The 18,073-nt window shown below is 47.2% G+C and overlaps 1 protein-coding gene across 1 annotated transcript in view; it reads left to right on the top strand.

Annotated features, from left to right (window-relative positions):
- Positions 1–18,073, top strand: part of LOC309546147 (interferon-induced GTP-binding protein Mx-like) — a 120,817-nt gene that overhangs the window by 79,570 nt on the left and 23,174 nt on the right. Inside the window, exon 10 of the mRNA XM_082245686.1 lies at positions 7,793–7,934. Coding sequence (XP_082101812.1) covers positions 7,793–7,934 — 142 coding nt within the window. The remainder of the gene's footprint in view (positions 1–7,792; positions 7,935–18,073) is intronic.

Raw genomic sequence — 18,073 nt, 5'->3', positions numbered from 1 at the left:
AATGTATTCCACCACCGAATAAGGGACTGGCCCCTTACCAGAAAAAGGAAGATATAAGGGCGTATAGTCAGCTCAGACGTGTAGTACACTCAGGAAGGAAAGTGAATAACTCAGGTGGGAGGTTCAGCCTCTTACCAGATTTCAGGATAGCAGGGCTTTTGCTATGCTCCTATCTTGGTGCCTCTCCACACTCCTGGTTGTCCACACTCTGGGCGATACCTCTCTGCTACTACAGGTGAAGTCTCCCCCAGGTATCTCACAAAAGCAAAAACCAAACCATGGTGCAGTACCTCTGACATTTATTGAAAACAATACTGGATGCACTCACATTGGTGGTCTTGCTTGCGATCACTCAGAGATTCAAACCGGCAAACGAGGGGCCGTGGCCGCCTGCAGTGTGGTCCGCGGCAACCGATGACGACGATGCGGCGCTCCTCTCTGACGCGTTTCCTCCTTTCCTTTTCTTCTCCGACACCCTGCTGAGCTCCTGGAGTTTGGTTTTTGCTTTTGTAAGATACCTGGGGGAGACTTCACCTGTAGCAGCAGAGAGGTATCGCCCAGAGTGTGGACAACCAGGAGTGTGGAGAGGCACCAAGATAGGAGTATAGCAAAAGCCCTGCTATCCTGAAATCTGGTAAGAGGCTGAACCTCCCACCTGAGTTAGGCCTCTTTCACACAGTCCGCCTCCGTAGGCGGATCCGTGTTGCTCAGCGGGGATCGATCCGCGATCCCCGCTGAGCCGGGCGGATGACAGCTCCGTCTCCGCTTGCAGTGCGGAGAGGGAGGTTTCTCAGCACCCGCTGCCCTCTATGGGGGATCGGATGAGAGCGAACCGCCTGTCCACTCTCATCAGATCCGCTCCGATTACTGAACGGATGGAAAAATAGGGTTTCCATCCGTCCAGATTTCAGCACAGGATCGGATGCGGATGGCAGCGGGTGTCAGCGGAGATGTCTCCGCTGACACCCGCTGCCCCATAGAGCTGCATGGAGGATCCGATCAGATCCGCCTAAAAAACTGACAGGCGGATCTGATTGGACCGCCCGTGTGAAAGAGCCCTTATTCACTTTCCTTCCTGAGTGTACTACACGTCTGAGCTGACTATACGCCCTTATATCTTCCTTTTTCTGGTAAGGGGCCAGTCCCTTATTCGGTGGTGGAATACATTTACACCTGACAAGTTTTAGTGGAATCTTCCTTTGGGATCCTGCCACATCTTTGTTTGGAATATTATTTGGGACTTAATGCACCTTCCTTTTTCTTTTTGTGCCGGTTCACACTACCGCGACGCTACTTTAGGTGGCTACCTCCGAGGTTGCGGTGCGAGCAGCGCGCCACGACCTCGGAGTGGCCGCCACGGACTTCATAACATTGAAGTCTATGGCGGTCGCCTCCTGGTCGCCCCAAAGAAGCTCCGGACCCTTTTTCTAGGTCGGAGCGACTTGTGTCGCTCCTATTAGAACGGGTCCGTAGCTTCCCTATGGGAGGCGACCTGCGGCGACCTGTGAGGTGACCAGGTCGCCTCACAGGTCGCCTTAGTGTGAACCGGCACTTAGAGTACACGTTTTTGTAGCGGTGATAATATTTGTTTGAGTGTCACAATTCCTTTGAGAATTAATTGTTGGTATACGCATGTGTACATTTCTACTTCATCACTTGAGCTTCAGTCAACACTGTTTATTTATTCACCTTTGAACACATATGTTTTTACACATGAGTGTATACCCCATTTTTTCACATTGTATACACAGTTCACTGTACATTACCTTACTCGCATCACAGGAGTGTGATTGATACTTACTATAATGTTTAAATCCACTCTCTGATTTGTGACAACCATTAATTTAGCGCACCTGATTTTCTATATACAACTCTTATTTCTAACTCCTAGAGGGTTGGGGAAGTCAGCCTCTTTCACAAACAGTCTTTATTACTGTACCAGCAACCTACTTACAGATGCTTGAACTACTCTTCCTGACACCAGCTGCCATTCTCCTTTCATACATGTGTAGCTTCCTTACTTAGGTTGAGTGATGGTCTTTAGTTTGGCAACTAGGAGTCTCCCTGTCCATGTGGTGGAGTTGTGAGGAGGCCGTTCAGCAGTAGGGAGGAGAGAGAAAGGACAAGTGTTCTTGATTAAACCCCTCATGGGTATTGAATGGCCTCACAACAAATATTGGGTAGTATACCAAACAACACTTTTCTCCTCTGGAGAATGCCAGAATTCTCCTTCCCCTAAGTCACATGTGTCAAACACAAGGCCCACGGGCCGAATTCGGCCCTCCAGGCCATTTCATGTGGCCCTCGCACCACACGTTTTTGTAGCGGTGATAATATTTGTTTGAGTGTCACAATTCCTTTGAGAATTAATTGTTGGTATACGCATGTGTACATTTCTACTTCATCACTTGAGCTTCAGTCAACACTGTTTATTTATTCACCTTTGAACACATATGTTTTTACACATGAGTGTATACCCCATTTTTTCACATTGTATACACAGTTCACTGTACATTAACCTTAGGGCTCTTTCACACGGCCGCTCCGTGTGTCCGCAAATCATCCTATTTTTTTGTGGATGATTTGCGGACATAATGTAAGTCAATGGCATTGCGGATGTCAGCGGATGACCATCCGCTTACTTTCTTCCTTTCAGTTCTGTTCCGTTTTTTGGAACGGAACAGAACCCTATTTTTCCTCCGTTCAAAAAACGGAAAGGAAGGAAAATCGGATGTCAGCGGTGTCATCCGCTGACATCCGCAATGCCCATAGACTTACATTATGTCCGTATATCATCCGCAAACGGATGGGATGATATGCGGACTTACGGAGCGGATGACACAAATGTCATCCGCTCCGTGAAAAAAAAAAAAAAAAAAGCCCCGCAGCGGAGCTTTCACAGGGAGCGGCCGTGTGAAAGAGCCCTTACACACATCACAGGAGTGTGATTGATACTTACTATAGCGTTTAAATCCACTCTCTGATTTGTGACAACCATTAATTTAGCGCACCTGATTTTCTATATACAACTCTTATTTCTAACTCCTAGAGGGTTGGGGAAGTCAGCCTCTTTCACAAACAGTCTTTATTACTGTACCAGCAACCTACTTACAGATGCTTGAACTACTCTTCCTGACACCAGCTGCCATTCTCCTTTCATACATGTGTAGCTTCCTTACTTAGGTTGAGCGATGGTCTTTAGTTTGGCAACTAGGAGTCTCCCTGTCCATGTGGTGGAGTTGTGAGGAGGCCGTTCAGCAGTAGGGAGGAGAGAGAAAGGACAAGTGTTCTTGATTAAACCCCTCATGGGTATTGAATGGCCTCACAACAAATATTGGGTAGTATACCAAACAACACTTTTCTCCTCTGGAGAATGCCAGAATTCTCCTTCCCCTAAGTCACATGTGTCAAACACAAGGCCCACGGGCCGAATTCGGCCCTCCAGGCCATTTCATGTGGCCCTCGCACCTTTCTTGCAGCTGCAGGAGAGCTCCAGCCCTCCTCCAGGCCCTGTGCTTTCTGCTTTCCAGCACTGCCTCTAGCTTCTTCCCAGCAGCAACACAAGGTAAGCGTGGCGCACTGTAATGTAAGGGAAGGTGGGGGACTCAAGAGGTCAGGAGCCTCCCCACCATCAGAAGTTATGTAAGGTTAGGGGATGCTCTGAACATCTAGTCTTCAAAATTGCCCTTTTGAAGGCAATCCTATTGCTGGTGCGGCCCTCGATTAAATTGAGTTTGACACCCCTGCCCTAAGTGGACCAGACCAGGATAGCTGGAGGACTATTTATTAGAGACTATGCATAGTGAGTAGAGAATGGGACGCTATGAAACTGTGACTAGTTTGCTGCGTGTTTAAAAAAAGTAGAGTTATCCAAGCTTACATTTAGTAAAGCAGGAAGAACAATGAGTCAGTCTTCCTTGACAGTTAAGATTAGTGGTCCATACCCGGGGATTCTTTAGTGGAATATGGCTCACATGGAGACCATGGTGCACTGGTGGGTTTGATTGGCCAGCGTTTTGGTGGAAGCGGGTCTCCTGTTTGCACCAGAAACCCAGTAGCTTAGCGGCCTTGAGGCTAAGTGGTTGGCGTGAACATTGTGAGACCAGGCTGGCAACCCCAAGAGATGGGACCCCATTAACAAAGTGAATGTTGTAGACTAGGGTTTTCCTGATAGGCTCTTAGGCCATAACTAGTAGGCCAACGCTTGGGGTTAGGCCTCCAATGCTCTTAGCAGAAGAGCTCCTGATGTAGACCCCTAGTGCAGGATCTTGCTTTTCAGCTGCTAATAAGGGGCTTTACACATGTGCGAAAACCTTTTGTACCTGCCCAAAAGAACTGCTAGGGTTCATGTAGATATTGGTCCGGTGAGTGTGCGAGAGCTGCCACAGCAGGCAATTGGGAGTGGAAGGATTCTAAACATCTATATTCTAAAACACTATATTAATAATTGACTAGCCCCTCATGCAGAACAAGAATCAAAAGCTCCCACTGAAGAAACTTCACAATAGGGCATCGCAGAGCCAGGTGGAAAGGAAAAGCAAGAATTGGTGATTTGTTAACCACTTTACCACTAGAGCATTTTGCTGTCTTACGTCTGGGCCACTTTTTGCGATTCGGCGCTGTGCGACTTTAACTGACAATTGCGCGGTCGTGCGACGCCATACCCAAACGAAATTTTCGTCCTTTTTTTCCCACAAACAGAGCTTTCTTTTGGTGGTATTTGATCACCTGTGCGATTTTAACTTTTTGCGCTATAAACAAAAAAAGAGCGTTTATTTTGAAAAAATAACAATATTTTTAACATTTTTTTATATGAAATTCCCCCCAAAAAAGATGTAAAAAACAATTTTTAAAAAAAATTTTGGCCAATTTGTTTTCTGCTACCCATGTTTGGTAAAAAAAAATTGCAATAAGCGTATTTTGATTGGTTTGCGCAAAAGTTATTGCGTTTACTAACTAAGGGAAAGATTTCTGTCATTTTTGGTGTTTTTTTTTTTAACGTGTAATGGCGGCGATCTGCGATTTTTTTTTTTGCGGGACTGCGACATTGCGGCGGACAGATCGGACCCTTGACTGACATTTTTGACACTTTTGGGGGTACCAGTGACATTACTACAGTAATCAGTGCTATAAATATGCACTGTTACTGTAAAAATGACACTGGCAGGGAAGGGGTTAATTTTATTGGAGAGGGAGGGGTTAATGTATGCCTGGTGCTTACTGACGTGTGTGGGGGGGAGGTGACTGAGTGAGCCAGGGACAGATCGGATGTTCAGCTATGCTGAACCCTGCAATCTGTCACTCCCTGTCACTTAGGAGATCTGCCCGCTCTGTTTACACAGGCGGGCGGATTTCCAAACTGGATTCCCCGACGATCGGGGCAGAGCAGCGGCGATCGCCGCTGCTCCTCCCCTGGCCCGACTCCCGCTGTGAATGAAAACAGGGGGAGGAGTCTGGCGACGTAGGTCTACGTCGTCAGACCTACAAGAGCCACTTTGCCGCAGTAGTACTACGGTACTCAGCGGTAAAGTGGTTAAAGGGAGATGTGTCCATAGAGATCCATGTAGCAGAAATCTCCAAGCAGGCTAGGTGGAGCTCCTGATGATCAGGAACGAGGGTAGAGTGCTAGAGGTGGATTCTCATGTGGATTGTGAAAGATACTAGCAGCCATTGTCATCACCCTGGTCAAAAAAACTGTTTAGGTAGGAAAAGAAGTACAGTAATGATCTAATACTAATCTAGCTGTAAAAAAAAAGATTTCTTAGTTGTGCAATTAGATGGATGTCCTTCAAAGGGGCAGGGATGCTTGGATGATCTACAAGCAATATAAGCAGTCAACTCAATGAACATATCTTGAAGTCCATGGTCTGTGCAAGTCTCTTCCATACCCCCTATCTCCCCTCTGCTCAAAACCCATTACATCTGGTTGGTAGAATATACTATTTGATCAAAAGTTTTGAACACCTCACCATCATGCCTACCACTCTGGCCTAAAGTAAGTGAAATTCGCCTCCAAATTGAGTTCCAAGTAAAGGGCCTTGGTATGCTTCAGGATACAAATTACATTTAAGACAACTGTGCACTTCCAACCCTTTGCTTTTTCAGCTGCAGCAAAATTTCCAGGCCTTGGGCCTGAGGTGGGTCTGCCATCAGTACCGGTAACACTCCCAACACATTTAAGTTGTGAATCCAGGTGTGAGAAGTTGAGAACTGAGGCAATGACCATTCCGGCATCTTTGGTTTGTTTTGTTTATTGTATATTGGGGATGGGAGAAGGGAATGAGTGGGATACTCCTCTAGCTCTTCTAGGCTTAACTGGGTCTTTGTACAAAAATGCCCTCTAGCACTGTCTTGACGCCAGCTGAAGGCCGACCAGAAATTTCCTGACGCTTGCAAATACTGCTTGGCTGAATTAGTGCTGGAACCTCGACTTTAACTTGTTTGTTTACTCAGAAGATCCAGGACTGTAGAACAATTGACTCCTGACACTCGATTTAGCTCAAAAGTCACTGAACAGCTCCCTCCAGCCCTTCACTGACTGAGGTAGCTCCTTGTCACTGCTTGTGCTGCTGCAACTCTTAACTCTGTACACTGCACACTGTACACTGACTCTTCAGGGCCCAACCACTGGTACCCCCTTTACACTTCAGGGTCCTCTGTCTAGGTACCCCCTCTAACACTTCAGGGTCCTCTGACTAGGCACCCCCTTTACAGCTAGCTGACTCTTGGATCCCTGGAACCTTTTCTGGAGTGGTCCCCTCTACACTTGGCAGACCCATAGGGGCAGTTCGCAGTACTCACGACCTTGGCAGGCGTTCCTGGAACTGAACTCCTCTTCCTCCACTGGTCCTTGGCACACCAGATCCCTTCTGCAGCTCAATTCAGCACTCTGGATTCCCAGGCAGCCACCCGGAACACCCGATCCTTCTGACAGGAGGAGAGACAGCCATACTCTCCCTCCTGGGACTCTGCTTCCCGCCAAAGACGCTGCGTCATGCGTTCCCTCAAAACTTATACCCACTCCCAGAATCCTCTGCAGCTCTGCCTTCTGGGGTAGATACAGGCCTGAGTGTGTCTCTGATTGGGTTTCCTCCACTGCCCAATCAGAACTCTCTCATGGAGCCAGCGGGGAGACTCTCCTCTCAGCAGACATACCTGGGAGACATGACAGCCAGCTGAAATCATGGCCCCGCTGTTAGGCAGCCAAGGCCCACTATACTTTTACCTAGCACCTATCTGTAGGGTGCTACACAGCATAGTGGTGCCCCTGTGTACAAAGCCACAAAGTTAAGCATGGAGAAACTGGAGTAGCCTGCACAGAGCCCTGACCTCAACCCTATCGCACACCTTAGGGATGAATTGGAACACCAATTATGAGCCAGGTCTTCTTGTTTTCCTTAGGACCTCACCTTAAAATTTTTGAATGAGACCAAATTCCCACAGATAGACTTTGAAATCTTCTGGAAAGCCTTCCCAGAAGAGCGCTAGCAGTTATAGCCACAAAGGGGGACCAACTTCAGGTTAATGCCGATGGTTTTGGAATGGGATGTCCAACAATCTAACAAATAGTAGTGATGGTCAGGTGTCTACAAACGTTTGGCTATATAGCTGGGAAGCTTACCTTTTTCTATTTTTAAATGGGAAAAGTGAAGGGCAGCCCCAGTTTAAACTTTACATGAGGGTCCTGAGACTGGTTAGCTCCACCTTTGCTCTCCTCTATATACAGTATTATATTAGAAAATCTGTCAGTGCCATGTGATTTTATTTTTTCTCTCTATCCTTTTTATGACAGAAAATCAAACACTTTGGAGGGAAACTGGATAAAGCTGTTTATGGGGAAGATGATGTCAGCAAAGGATCATTAAAGCTTTTTACCAGCATGCGAAGGCTCTTTAATTCCTGGGAAAGAAGTCTCAAAGACTCAGCTGACAGATGTAAGCACACAAAAACAACATTATTTCAACAAACTTTTATTTCCTGTCTGTCTCCATGGCAGCCTACGTGTGGGTTAACCCCGCCTCCACTCCAAGGGTATAGGACCCCCCTCCCATAAATTTCAGCTCTCAGGTACAGCAGGTGTTCATTTTTTGTCCTCCTCCAAGGACCTACACTTCTGATGTCTTACTACGTCCAGCTTACCTTAGGATACTTTGGATGGTGTCTGCATGTCCAGAGCCCAGCCACGGGCGGGTGAGTGACATTTAAAATCCCCTGCTCTCTGCGGTTGACTGAAGCTTGATTGGCATTCTCTGACATGGGTCTGAAGATTCGCATTGCTTCCCTTCATGGCAGCGGTATTTGTTATTTATGTACACTTTGTTTGTCTCTTTTTCTATCACTGTACAATTTGTTTGTTTGGCCCAATGGCGCTGGAACGCTTCCTGCGTTCCAGCAAACCCTTCCTGCGTTCCAACAAACCCTTCCTCTTCCTCCTCTGCTTCTAGCGTCCAATCGGTAGACGCTTCGTGGTCCCGCGCATGCGCAGTGCGCCGCGAGCGAAGTCGAGGCTTGGTTCGCACATGCGCATTAGCGATCGCGGCTGCATCACCGCTGACGTCATTCCGGCGGGAGATTTAAACAGCTGACGATTCCCCTGTACTTTGGGAATGTACTGTGGGCGTTGCGGCAGCTTCCCAGTGTCTCTGGATTCCTTGCTACAGGTATGTGCAATGGAGACTTGACTGCAGAGGGGGGGGGGGGGGGCGGAGGGTTGTCACCTCACTATGTATCACTGACATGGTGTCTGATATGTATTACCTTTCTTTATCAGTCTGGTTGTTTGGCCTGAAGTATGGATCCTGCGTCACCGCCCTCCTGTGGCCAGCCCTCTCACAACAGGTGGGTGCTGGCATTTTTCAGAGGGGGGGGCGGGGAGGGCTTGCTGGTCCCTAGGTCATGGCTAAATCCAGTGTCTCCCCGATTTTCTTTTTTTTCCATCAGCTCTCCCAGGCCTGTTTTACCACAAGAAAGAGACCCTGTCAGACCTCGTGGGAGTTCATCCTCCAGATCTAAACGCCGTGAATCTCCATCAGGGAGTAGGCAACAAGGGAGAAGCTCCAATTCCTCCCCCAGACACCATACACGATACCAGAGTCACCGCACACACCAGAGAGCCTGTTGGGGTTGTGGGGCGCATGTCCCGGAGGACAAGTCCCTATGTGAGCCATGTTTTGCTCATGCAGCCGGTGAGAGGGGGCAAAAGGATCAAAGATTGGAATCTCTAGTGAAGAGAATAGTACAACAGTCCCTGAAAGAATGGGGTACAGTCCCACCACTTGGTCCCACCACATCCAGTTCTCCAGGGGAAGTGCAGGAAGATCAAGGCCCCTCTCAACCGAGTATTACTTCTGCAAAGTCATCTGACAGTGATTCGGAAGAAGAAGGGGCTGTAGGCGGCTTTGAGTTCGCCCTAGTTTCACCCCTGGTCAGAGCCATTAAAGAAGCTCTCAGATGGGAGGATCCTGTGTCTCCTCAGAAAAAGCAGCGGAAGTTCTTCAAGCACCTTGGTAAGGAGCGTATCAACTTCCCTTCCCTCTCTGAATTACAAGAGGTGATTACTGAAGAATGGAGTAAAGGGGATAGTAAGTCTTCCTTATCCTCCAAACTTGGGAAATTATATCCCTTTAAACCTGAAGATGTCGCCCGTCTGGAATCTGCTCCTCTTGTGGATGCGGCAGTTACAAGATTAGCAAAGCATGTCACTTTGCCACTAGATGACGCGGTCTCTTTCAAAGACCCTTTGGATAGGAAGATAGATCTGGATCTAAAGAGGATCTTTGTGACGGCCGGCGTGGCCTGCAAACCTGTGATGGCATTAGCAACAATGTCTAAAGCCATGGAAGTCTGGGTTTCCGATATAGAATCCAAACTTGGAAGTCTCTCGGAAGAAGCCGTAGAAAGTTCCCCTATTCACGAACTCAAGCTGGCTTCAGTGTTTTTAGGAGAAGCATCTATTGATGTTCTGCGTCTTCTGTCCAGATCGATGCTATCCTCAGTAACAGCAAAGAGGGCCTTGTGGCTTCGCCCGTGGATTGCAGATCCAGCTTCTAAACAGGCATGGTGTAAGATCCCTTTTGAGGGTACTTCCCTTTTTGGAAACAAACTAGACAGCGCCATTGCCAAGGCTACTGGCGGAAAGTCAGGTTTCCTCCCGCAAGACAGACGACTATTTGGTCAGAAGAAGCCTCAACCTAGGAGGCAATACACGGAGAGATCAAGAGATGCACGCTCTTACAAGCCTAATAGAGATTTCCGAAGAAACTGGAGAGGTGGTCAATCCTCTACTCGGAGGTCATCAAAAAATCCAGCGCCTGCTGGACAAGATTCCACTAAATCTTTTTGAGATTGGGCCCGTCCAGGCATGTCAGGTGGGGGCACGTCTTCTCCATTTTCAGCATGTCTGGGCGGCCTCAATCACGGACTTTTGGACCGTCAGGACGGTCTCTACAGGCCACAGATGGTCATTTCTGGCAGATCCAGTTCCAAGATTCATCTCAACTCATTTACCCTGTCTAGAAGAGAGAAGAGAAGTCTTGCTCGCCTATGTAGACGCTTTGGTGGCTCAAGGAGCGGTAGCTCCGGTTCCGGAACAAGAGAAATTTCAAGGGGTTTACTCACCCCTCTTCTTAGTCCAGAAGAAGAACGGGGCCTGGAGACCTGTTATAGATCTCACATACCTGAACAAGTTCATAAAGAATGAAAAATTCAAGATGGAAACACTCTCAACTATTCAAAGGGCAGTACTGCCGGGAGATTGGCTCGCCTCAATAGATTTAAAGGATGCGTATTTTCATGTACCTGTGGCAACCGACTTCCACAAATATCTTCGCTTCTGTGTTCGGGATCAGCATCTGCAATTCATTTGCCTACCCTTCGGCCTGTCTACCTCACCCAGAGTATTCACCAAAGTTCTTCTAGCAGTGGTAGCCTTCATAAGATTGAAAGGTATACGTCTACATCATTACTTAGACGATCTTCTGCTTCTGTCTCAAGAAAAGGATCAGTTATTGGCACACAGAGATCAGGTCATATCGACCCTCAAAGAGTTTGGCTGGCTGCTAAACCTACAAAAGAGTCAGCTGGAGCCTACTCAGCGCCTAGTCTATCTTGGGGCGCAATTCGACACCGTCGAGAATTCAATCTCTCTCCCATTAGAGAAGATACCGGTAGTGAGGGAGAGAATCCTTCCGGCTCTTTCCTCTCCTCGGCTGAAAGCCTCTCAGTGCCTCAAAATCATTGGCACCATGGTGTCCACGGCTCCAATGGTCAAATGGGCTCTCTGGCATATGAGGCCCTTCCAAAAAGGGTTCCTACAACAATGGAACACAGAAGAGAAAGATCAGTACATTCATATCTCCTCCAGCATGAGATACAGTCTTCTTTGGTGGCTGCAACGCAGGAATCTGCTCAACTGTCATTCTCTGGTTCCAGTCTCATGGACTATAATCACAACAGACGCCAGCAACTCAGGTTGGGGGGCTCATTGTCTGACAGAGATGACACAGGGGAGATGGTCTTTTCAGAGACACACTCCAGTCTCCAATATACTGGAACTCCGAGCAGCCTACCAGGGTCTTCGATCTTTCCAACACCTGCTAGAGGGGAAATCTGTAATGATTCGGATGGACAACACCACGGCAGTGTCTTATGTGAAGAGACAAGGTGGGACACGGAGTCTCTCTCTGCTACGAGAATTAGACCCGATCATGTCCTGGGCCCAGACTCACCTAGTAAACATCTCGGCAGTTTACATCCCAGGTTCACAGAATGTTCAAGCGGATTTTCTGTCCAGGGTCCAGTTGAACCACAACGAATGGTCGCTCCATGTGGAGTCGTTCAAATGGATTCTGTCGTTGGGAGTATCTCCCGAAGTCGATCTGTTCGCCTCCCCTTGCAACCACAAGTTGGGGAAGTATGTCACGAGGGGCAAGTGTCCTCAAGCTTACGGGACAGATGCACTAACCGACAGGTGGGAGTTCAGCAGGGCTTATGCCTTTCCTCCAGTACCCATCATTCTCAAATTCCTGCAAAGGCTTCAAGCGGAAGATGTGGAGATAGTGATGGTGGCGCCTTTCTGGCCGAACAGGCCATGGTTTCCGCTACTCCTACAACTGAGTTACCGGGACCCGGTCCCTCTTCCCCTCAGACCAGACTTGCTTCTTCAGGGAACATCAGTGCACCCCTGTCCTGCAATTCTCCGGTTGACGGTCTGGTTCTTGAGAGGGAAAGGTTGGAATCGCTCGGCTGCCCATCTACAGCCATTTCCACCTTGATGAATGCTAGACGACCAAGTACTAATAGAGTATACTGTAGAATCTGGGCAAGATTCATGGAGTCTGCATATCCTGAAGGTATGTCTTCCTCAGTCCCTGGGATTCAAGAAATACTAAGTTTTCTTCAGGCTGGTCTGGATATGCCCCTTTCAGTGGCAACTCTTAGAGTTCAAGTTTCGGCCTTATCGGCCTTCTCCGGGGTCATGTGGGCCCAACACCCACTAATCCAACAATTTTTCAAAGGAGCAATCAGGCTCAATCCTCAGAGAAGACCTAGGTTCCCGAAATGGGATCTACCTCTTGTCCTAAATGCCCTCTCCAAATCGGGCATAGATTCCTCTTCTTCTATCAAGGACCTGACCATCCGAACTGTCTTCCTGGTAGCCATTACCTCGGCTAAAAGGGTCTCTGAATTAAGTTCTCTCGGATGTAAAGAACCATTCTTGACTTTTTTTCCGGATCGGGTAGTACTGATACCCAGGCTGAATTCAAATCCGAAAGTCACCTCAGTGTTTCACCAGAATCAGGAGATTGTCCTGCCTACTTTCCGTTCATCTAATGAGTCCAATCCTCATCCGTTGGATGTAGGAGAATCCTTAAAAGCCTATCTTCAAGCAACTGCACCATTCAGGCAGTCTGACAACCTCTTTGTCCTGTTCTGGGGAAAGAACAGAGGTAAACCTGCTTCATCTAGGACTATCGCTTCATGGATAGTGGCAGCTATCCAACAGGCCTATAGAGCTGAGGGGCTGGCTCCTCCGGAGGCGGTGACGGCGCACTCTACAAGGAGTATCTCTACTTCCTGGGCGGCTTCGCGGCACGTGGCTCCAGATGTGATTTGCAGAGCGGCTTCGTGGTCATCAGTCAATACTTTTATGACCCACTATTGTGTAGAGCCTGCTTCTCTGTCCTCAGTTAATTTTGGTTTGACTGTTTTGTCTGCAAATAGCATGAATTAAAATTTTCTTTGCTAAAGCATTCCCACCCGTGTGGAGTGAGCTAGTTATTTCCCACACGTAGGCTGCCATGGAGACAGACAGGAAAACGGAAAATTCCTATCATACTTACCGTAATTTTCCTTTCCTGATAGTCTCCATGGCAGCCGGAGTACCCACCCTCTCGTCTTGGATTCGGCTAAGATATGGAACACCTGCTGTACCTGAGAGCTGAAATTTATGGGAGGGGGGTCCTATACCCTTGGAGTGGAGGCGGGGTTAACCCACACGTAGGCTGCCATGGAGACTATCAGGAAAGGAAAATTACGGTAAGTATGATAGGAATTTTCCGTTTTTTAGTTGTTATTTATTTACCTGAAAATAATTTTTGATGGCATTTAGTGCCGGTTCACACTAACGCGGCACGACTTCGGGGGCGATCTGTGAAGTCGCGTGCACCACGACTTCGGCGCGACTTGCACGGACTTCACATAATGGAAGTCAATGCAAGTCGCTCCAACTTCGGTCAAAAGTAATGCAGGAATTATTTTCTGAGTCGGAGCGACTTGAGTCGCTCCTATTAGAATGGTTCCTATAGCACTGAATGGACCGCGACTTGTCAGGCGGCCAAGTCGCCTGACAACAAGTCGTGGTAGTGTGAACTGGGACTTAGGCTTACTGATTTATACAGATATGTGTGTCAGATAGTACAGTCAGCATTCTGGCAGGACACCTGCTACAAGACACCAATTTAGAGCCACCCAGCTGTATAATATCAAAGAATATTCTATAATAATATATAGTAGAATATATAAAAGGTATAAAAGCAACAAAACTGTGTGTAGGTTCCTTGTGCTGCCTGTGCTAACCTTCCAAATGATTCATGTAGAACCCCTTGGATCTTTATTCTAGGCTGTACCTCAACTTCTTTATTTTGCTTAACCACTTGCCGACCGCCGCACAACTATCTACGTCGGCGGTCAGCCCCTCACAGGCAAAGTGACGTAGGTCTATGTCGCTAGCCTGTGAGGGTCTAGGGAGCGAGCGCGCGCCGCCGGAGGTGCGCTCCCGCGTGGTCACGGACCCCCCCGCGCGTGTGACCGGCGGACCCGATGTCCGCCAGTCACTCTGCGATCGTCGGGGGAGAGGGAGAAAGTCAGGCGGCTAGTGTAAACAAGCCGCCTGTCATTCTCCCCGGTGTATGAATGATGATCATACGGTTCTACTATATAGAACCGTTGATCACTGTTCCTACAGCTCAAGCCACAGCCAATCACAGTTATAATCACGCCCCTAGGGACACACATAGCCCCTCCCTCTCAAAAAAAGTTAACCCCTTCACTGCCAATGTATTTTTACAGTAACAGTGCATATGTATAGCACTGATTACTGTAGAAATGTCACTGGTAACCCCAAAAATGTCAGTCAAGGGTCAGATCTGTCCGCCGCAATGTCGCAGTACCGCAAAAAAAATCGCAGATCGCCGCCATTATGCGTTAAAAAAAAAAACAACAAAAATGACAAAAATCTTTCCCTTTGTTAGTAAACGCGATAACTTTTGCGCAAACCAATCAAAATACACTTTTTGCGATTTTTTTTACCAAACATAGGTAGCATCAAACAAATTGGCCGAAAATGTTAAAAAATTTTGATTTTTACATTTTTTTGGGGGGGAATTTCATATAAAAAAATGTGAAAAATATTGCTATTTTTGCAAAATTTACGCTCTTTTTTTGTTTATAGCGCATGATCAAAAAATCGCACAGGTGATCAAATACCACCAAAAGAAAGCTCTGTTTGTGGGAAAAAAAGGACGCCAAATTCGTTTAGATACAGTGTCGCACGACCGCGCAATTGTCCGTTAAAGTCACGCAGTGCCGAATCGCAAAATACCCCCTGGTCAGGAAGGGGGTAAGGGGGTAAAATCTTCCGGGGCTTAAGTGGTTAAAAAAAAACTCCACTTTGTTAAAATGGAACCTCAGCTTTTTGGCCACCCCCTTCATCTGCCACCCCGTTCCTCCAAAGGACCTCCTTCTCCCGCGTTTTTTATTATTAAAATAGAAATACTGTTGCTGCAGTATTTTAGCTAGTCCAATACCAATACCAATACTTCCTTCTCCTCAGTGGCTCTCTCTCAACCTGTGTCTGAATTCTCTGAGGTCACCAGTCTGGGCTCCCACTGAAAATCCAAACCTGTCAAAACCTTTTGTTACTGAAGGCTGTGTTGTACGGTGACTGGCCTAATCAGGACAAGTTGGTTAACCCACCTAAGCATTTTGTTTAGCAGTAGCCTGTTGAGAAGGAGTTTCTTAGAAAGTGGGCCTTTCCTGTTGTGGATCCAACCGTTTCTTAGCCATAAACAAAAAACACAAAAAAAAGGGCGCACCGACCTAGCGCATTATCCTCAATATTGGCTTTATTGTTATAACATAAAATAACTACTACCAAACGCAGGTGAAAATCAATCATATCGGACTCAAAAACTTGAGTGTCAGAAGTAGTCCATATGAATATCCATTGTCCTATTAGGTGGCTCTGAGGAAGAGGCGAATGCCTCGAAACGCGTCAACCGTCATCCTAATAGGACAATGGATATACGTATGGACTACTTCTGACACTCAAGTTTTTGAGTCCGATATGATTGATTTTCACCTGCGTTTGTGAGTAGCCATTTTTATGTTATAACAATAAAGCCAATATTGAGGATAATGCGCTAGGTCGGTGCGACCTTTTTTTGTGTTTTTTGTTTGCAATACTGTTAGACTACCTCAGTCCTTTAGGGCAGCAAGACCGTAGCCATCCGAGACGCCACTTGTAAAGTCCCATGGGAAGGGCAGTCGGGGGGCCTTGTTTTCTGAGCGCAGGAGAAAGGTGGTTCATTCACCATATTTTGTTTGGTTTCTTAGCCATAGCAGGGGATGGTCTGGTGACTCCTGTGGGATCAGTTCAACTCAAACTACATCTTTCCACCTCTGAGGCCTCTTCCTCATCTGTCTCACAGAATCAAAATGGGGGGCTTTTCTGTGCTACTCACGGTACTGAACAGGCTCAGGTGAATGGTGTACTCAGATCTCATCAGACTCTTTGCAAACTCTACATGGGATATTCTGTTCTAAAGATCAACTTACCACTGTGCTTCATGGTTTACTCATTTTATCTGATTGGATGTTGAAACTGAGGTCCTACAAGATAACAGCCTATCTAGCATCCATTGTTGGGGGTAACGAGTTACAATGTAACGCGTTATGTTAAATACATTACTTTTTTTGGTAACTTAGTAACGTAACATTCATCACATTTGTAACTATGTTACTTTACTCGGCTTGAGTAAATCGCTTTCCTGCGTTACCCAAGCCGGGAGGCGGGAGGACTGAGGAGAGCGGGGGATCGTGTGGCCGAGGACTCGGAGGTGGCGGGAGGACTGAGGAGAGCGGGGGATCGTGTGGCCGAGGACTCAGGGGAGGCGGGAGGACTGAGGAGAAGACGCCCGCCACTGCAGGTAAGTGCACTGGTCACTCTGGCATTGAAAGGGGGCACGCTGTGGTCACTCTGGAATTGAAAGGGGGCACGTTGTGGTCACTCTGGCATTGAAAGGGGCCACACTGTGGTCACTCTGGCATTGAAAGGGGGCACGTTGTGGTCAGTCTGGCATTGAAAGGGGGCACGCTGTGGTCACTCTGGCATTGAAAGGGAGCACGCTGTGGTCACTCTGGCATTGAAAGGGGGCACGTTGTGGTCAGTCTGGCATTGAAAGGGAGCACGCTGTGGTCACTCTGGCATTGAAAGGGGGCACGCTGGGGTCATATATATATATATAAATAAAACAATAAATATTGTATTGTTTTTTTGTGCACTACAAATAAATATGCGCATTGGAATTTGTTCATATTTTTTTTCAAAAGTAAAGTAAAGTAATAAGTAGTGAAGTTACTTTTCAAATGCAGTAACTAGTAAAGTAATCTTGTTACAATTTACAGAAGTAACTAGTAACTAGTTAAATTTTTTGAGTAACTACCCCAACACTGCTAGCATCGCACTTGCAAAGAGTATTTCGTATGGTGCTAGGCAAGAAATTTATAGTTGAATATCATTTCTAATCAGAAACCGCATAATATATAACAAAAGCATAATAGAAATAAGGTGAAAAAGAAAATAACTAATTCCCCACTTATAAAAAATGGGGACAAACATCAGGCCAGGCAAAGTCACAAATAAAAATATAGTGTGTGACGTTGAAAGCCATACCTAGAGTATAAAAGACATAGCATCAGGGCTTTTTTTCAGCAGGAACGCGGGGGAACGCAGTTCCGGCACCTCCAATGGGTGCTGGAGGGTCTACTGATGCTGGCTGCTGGGAGATCTTTTGTTGCTGGAGGGGATCTATTTTTGCATGGCAATCTATTGTTGCTGGTGGAGGATCTTTTGATACTGAGGGTTACTTGTTGCTGGAAGGGATCTACTGTTTAGGGAGGGGTCTACTGTTGCTGGCTGCTAGAGAGTCTATTGATGCTGGCTGCTGGGAGATCTTTTGCTGCTGCTGTGGGGGATCTATTTTATTGCTTTTCTTGTTATCATAACCTAATTCCATACATTCCACTACAAAATTATACTTGGCTCTATATTCTCTAAAAGAGTCTGTACTGGAAGCTGGGTAGGGGGTGGAACCAAGGTTCAGTGCTCGGAGGTGGGTAGGGGTGGAACCAAGGGTTAGTGCTCAGAGGTGGGTAGGGGTGGAACCAAGGGTTAGTGCTCAGAGGTGGGTAGGGGTGGAACCAAGTGTCAGTGCTCAGAGGTGGGTAGGGGTGGAACCAAGTGTCAGTGCTCAGAGGTGGGTAGGGGTGGAACCAAGGGTTAGTGCTCAGAGGT

This window comes from Pelophylax lessonae, assembly GCF_965119305.1.
Source record: "Pelophylax lessonae genome assembly, chromosome: 2".
Taxonomy (NCBI): Eukaryota; Metazoa; Chordata; class Amphibia; order Anura; family Ranidae; genus Pelophylax; species Pelophylax lessonae.
The sequence above is the reverse complement of the archived record's forward strand: the minus strand, read 5'-3'. Positions and strand labels throughout refer to the sequence as shown.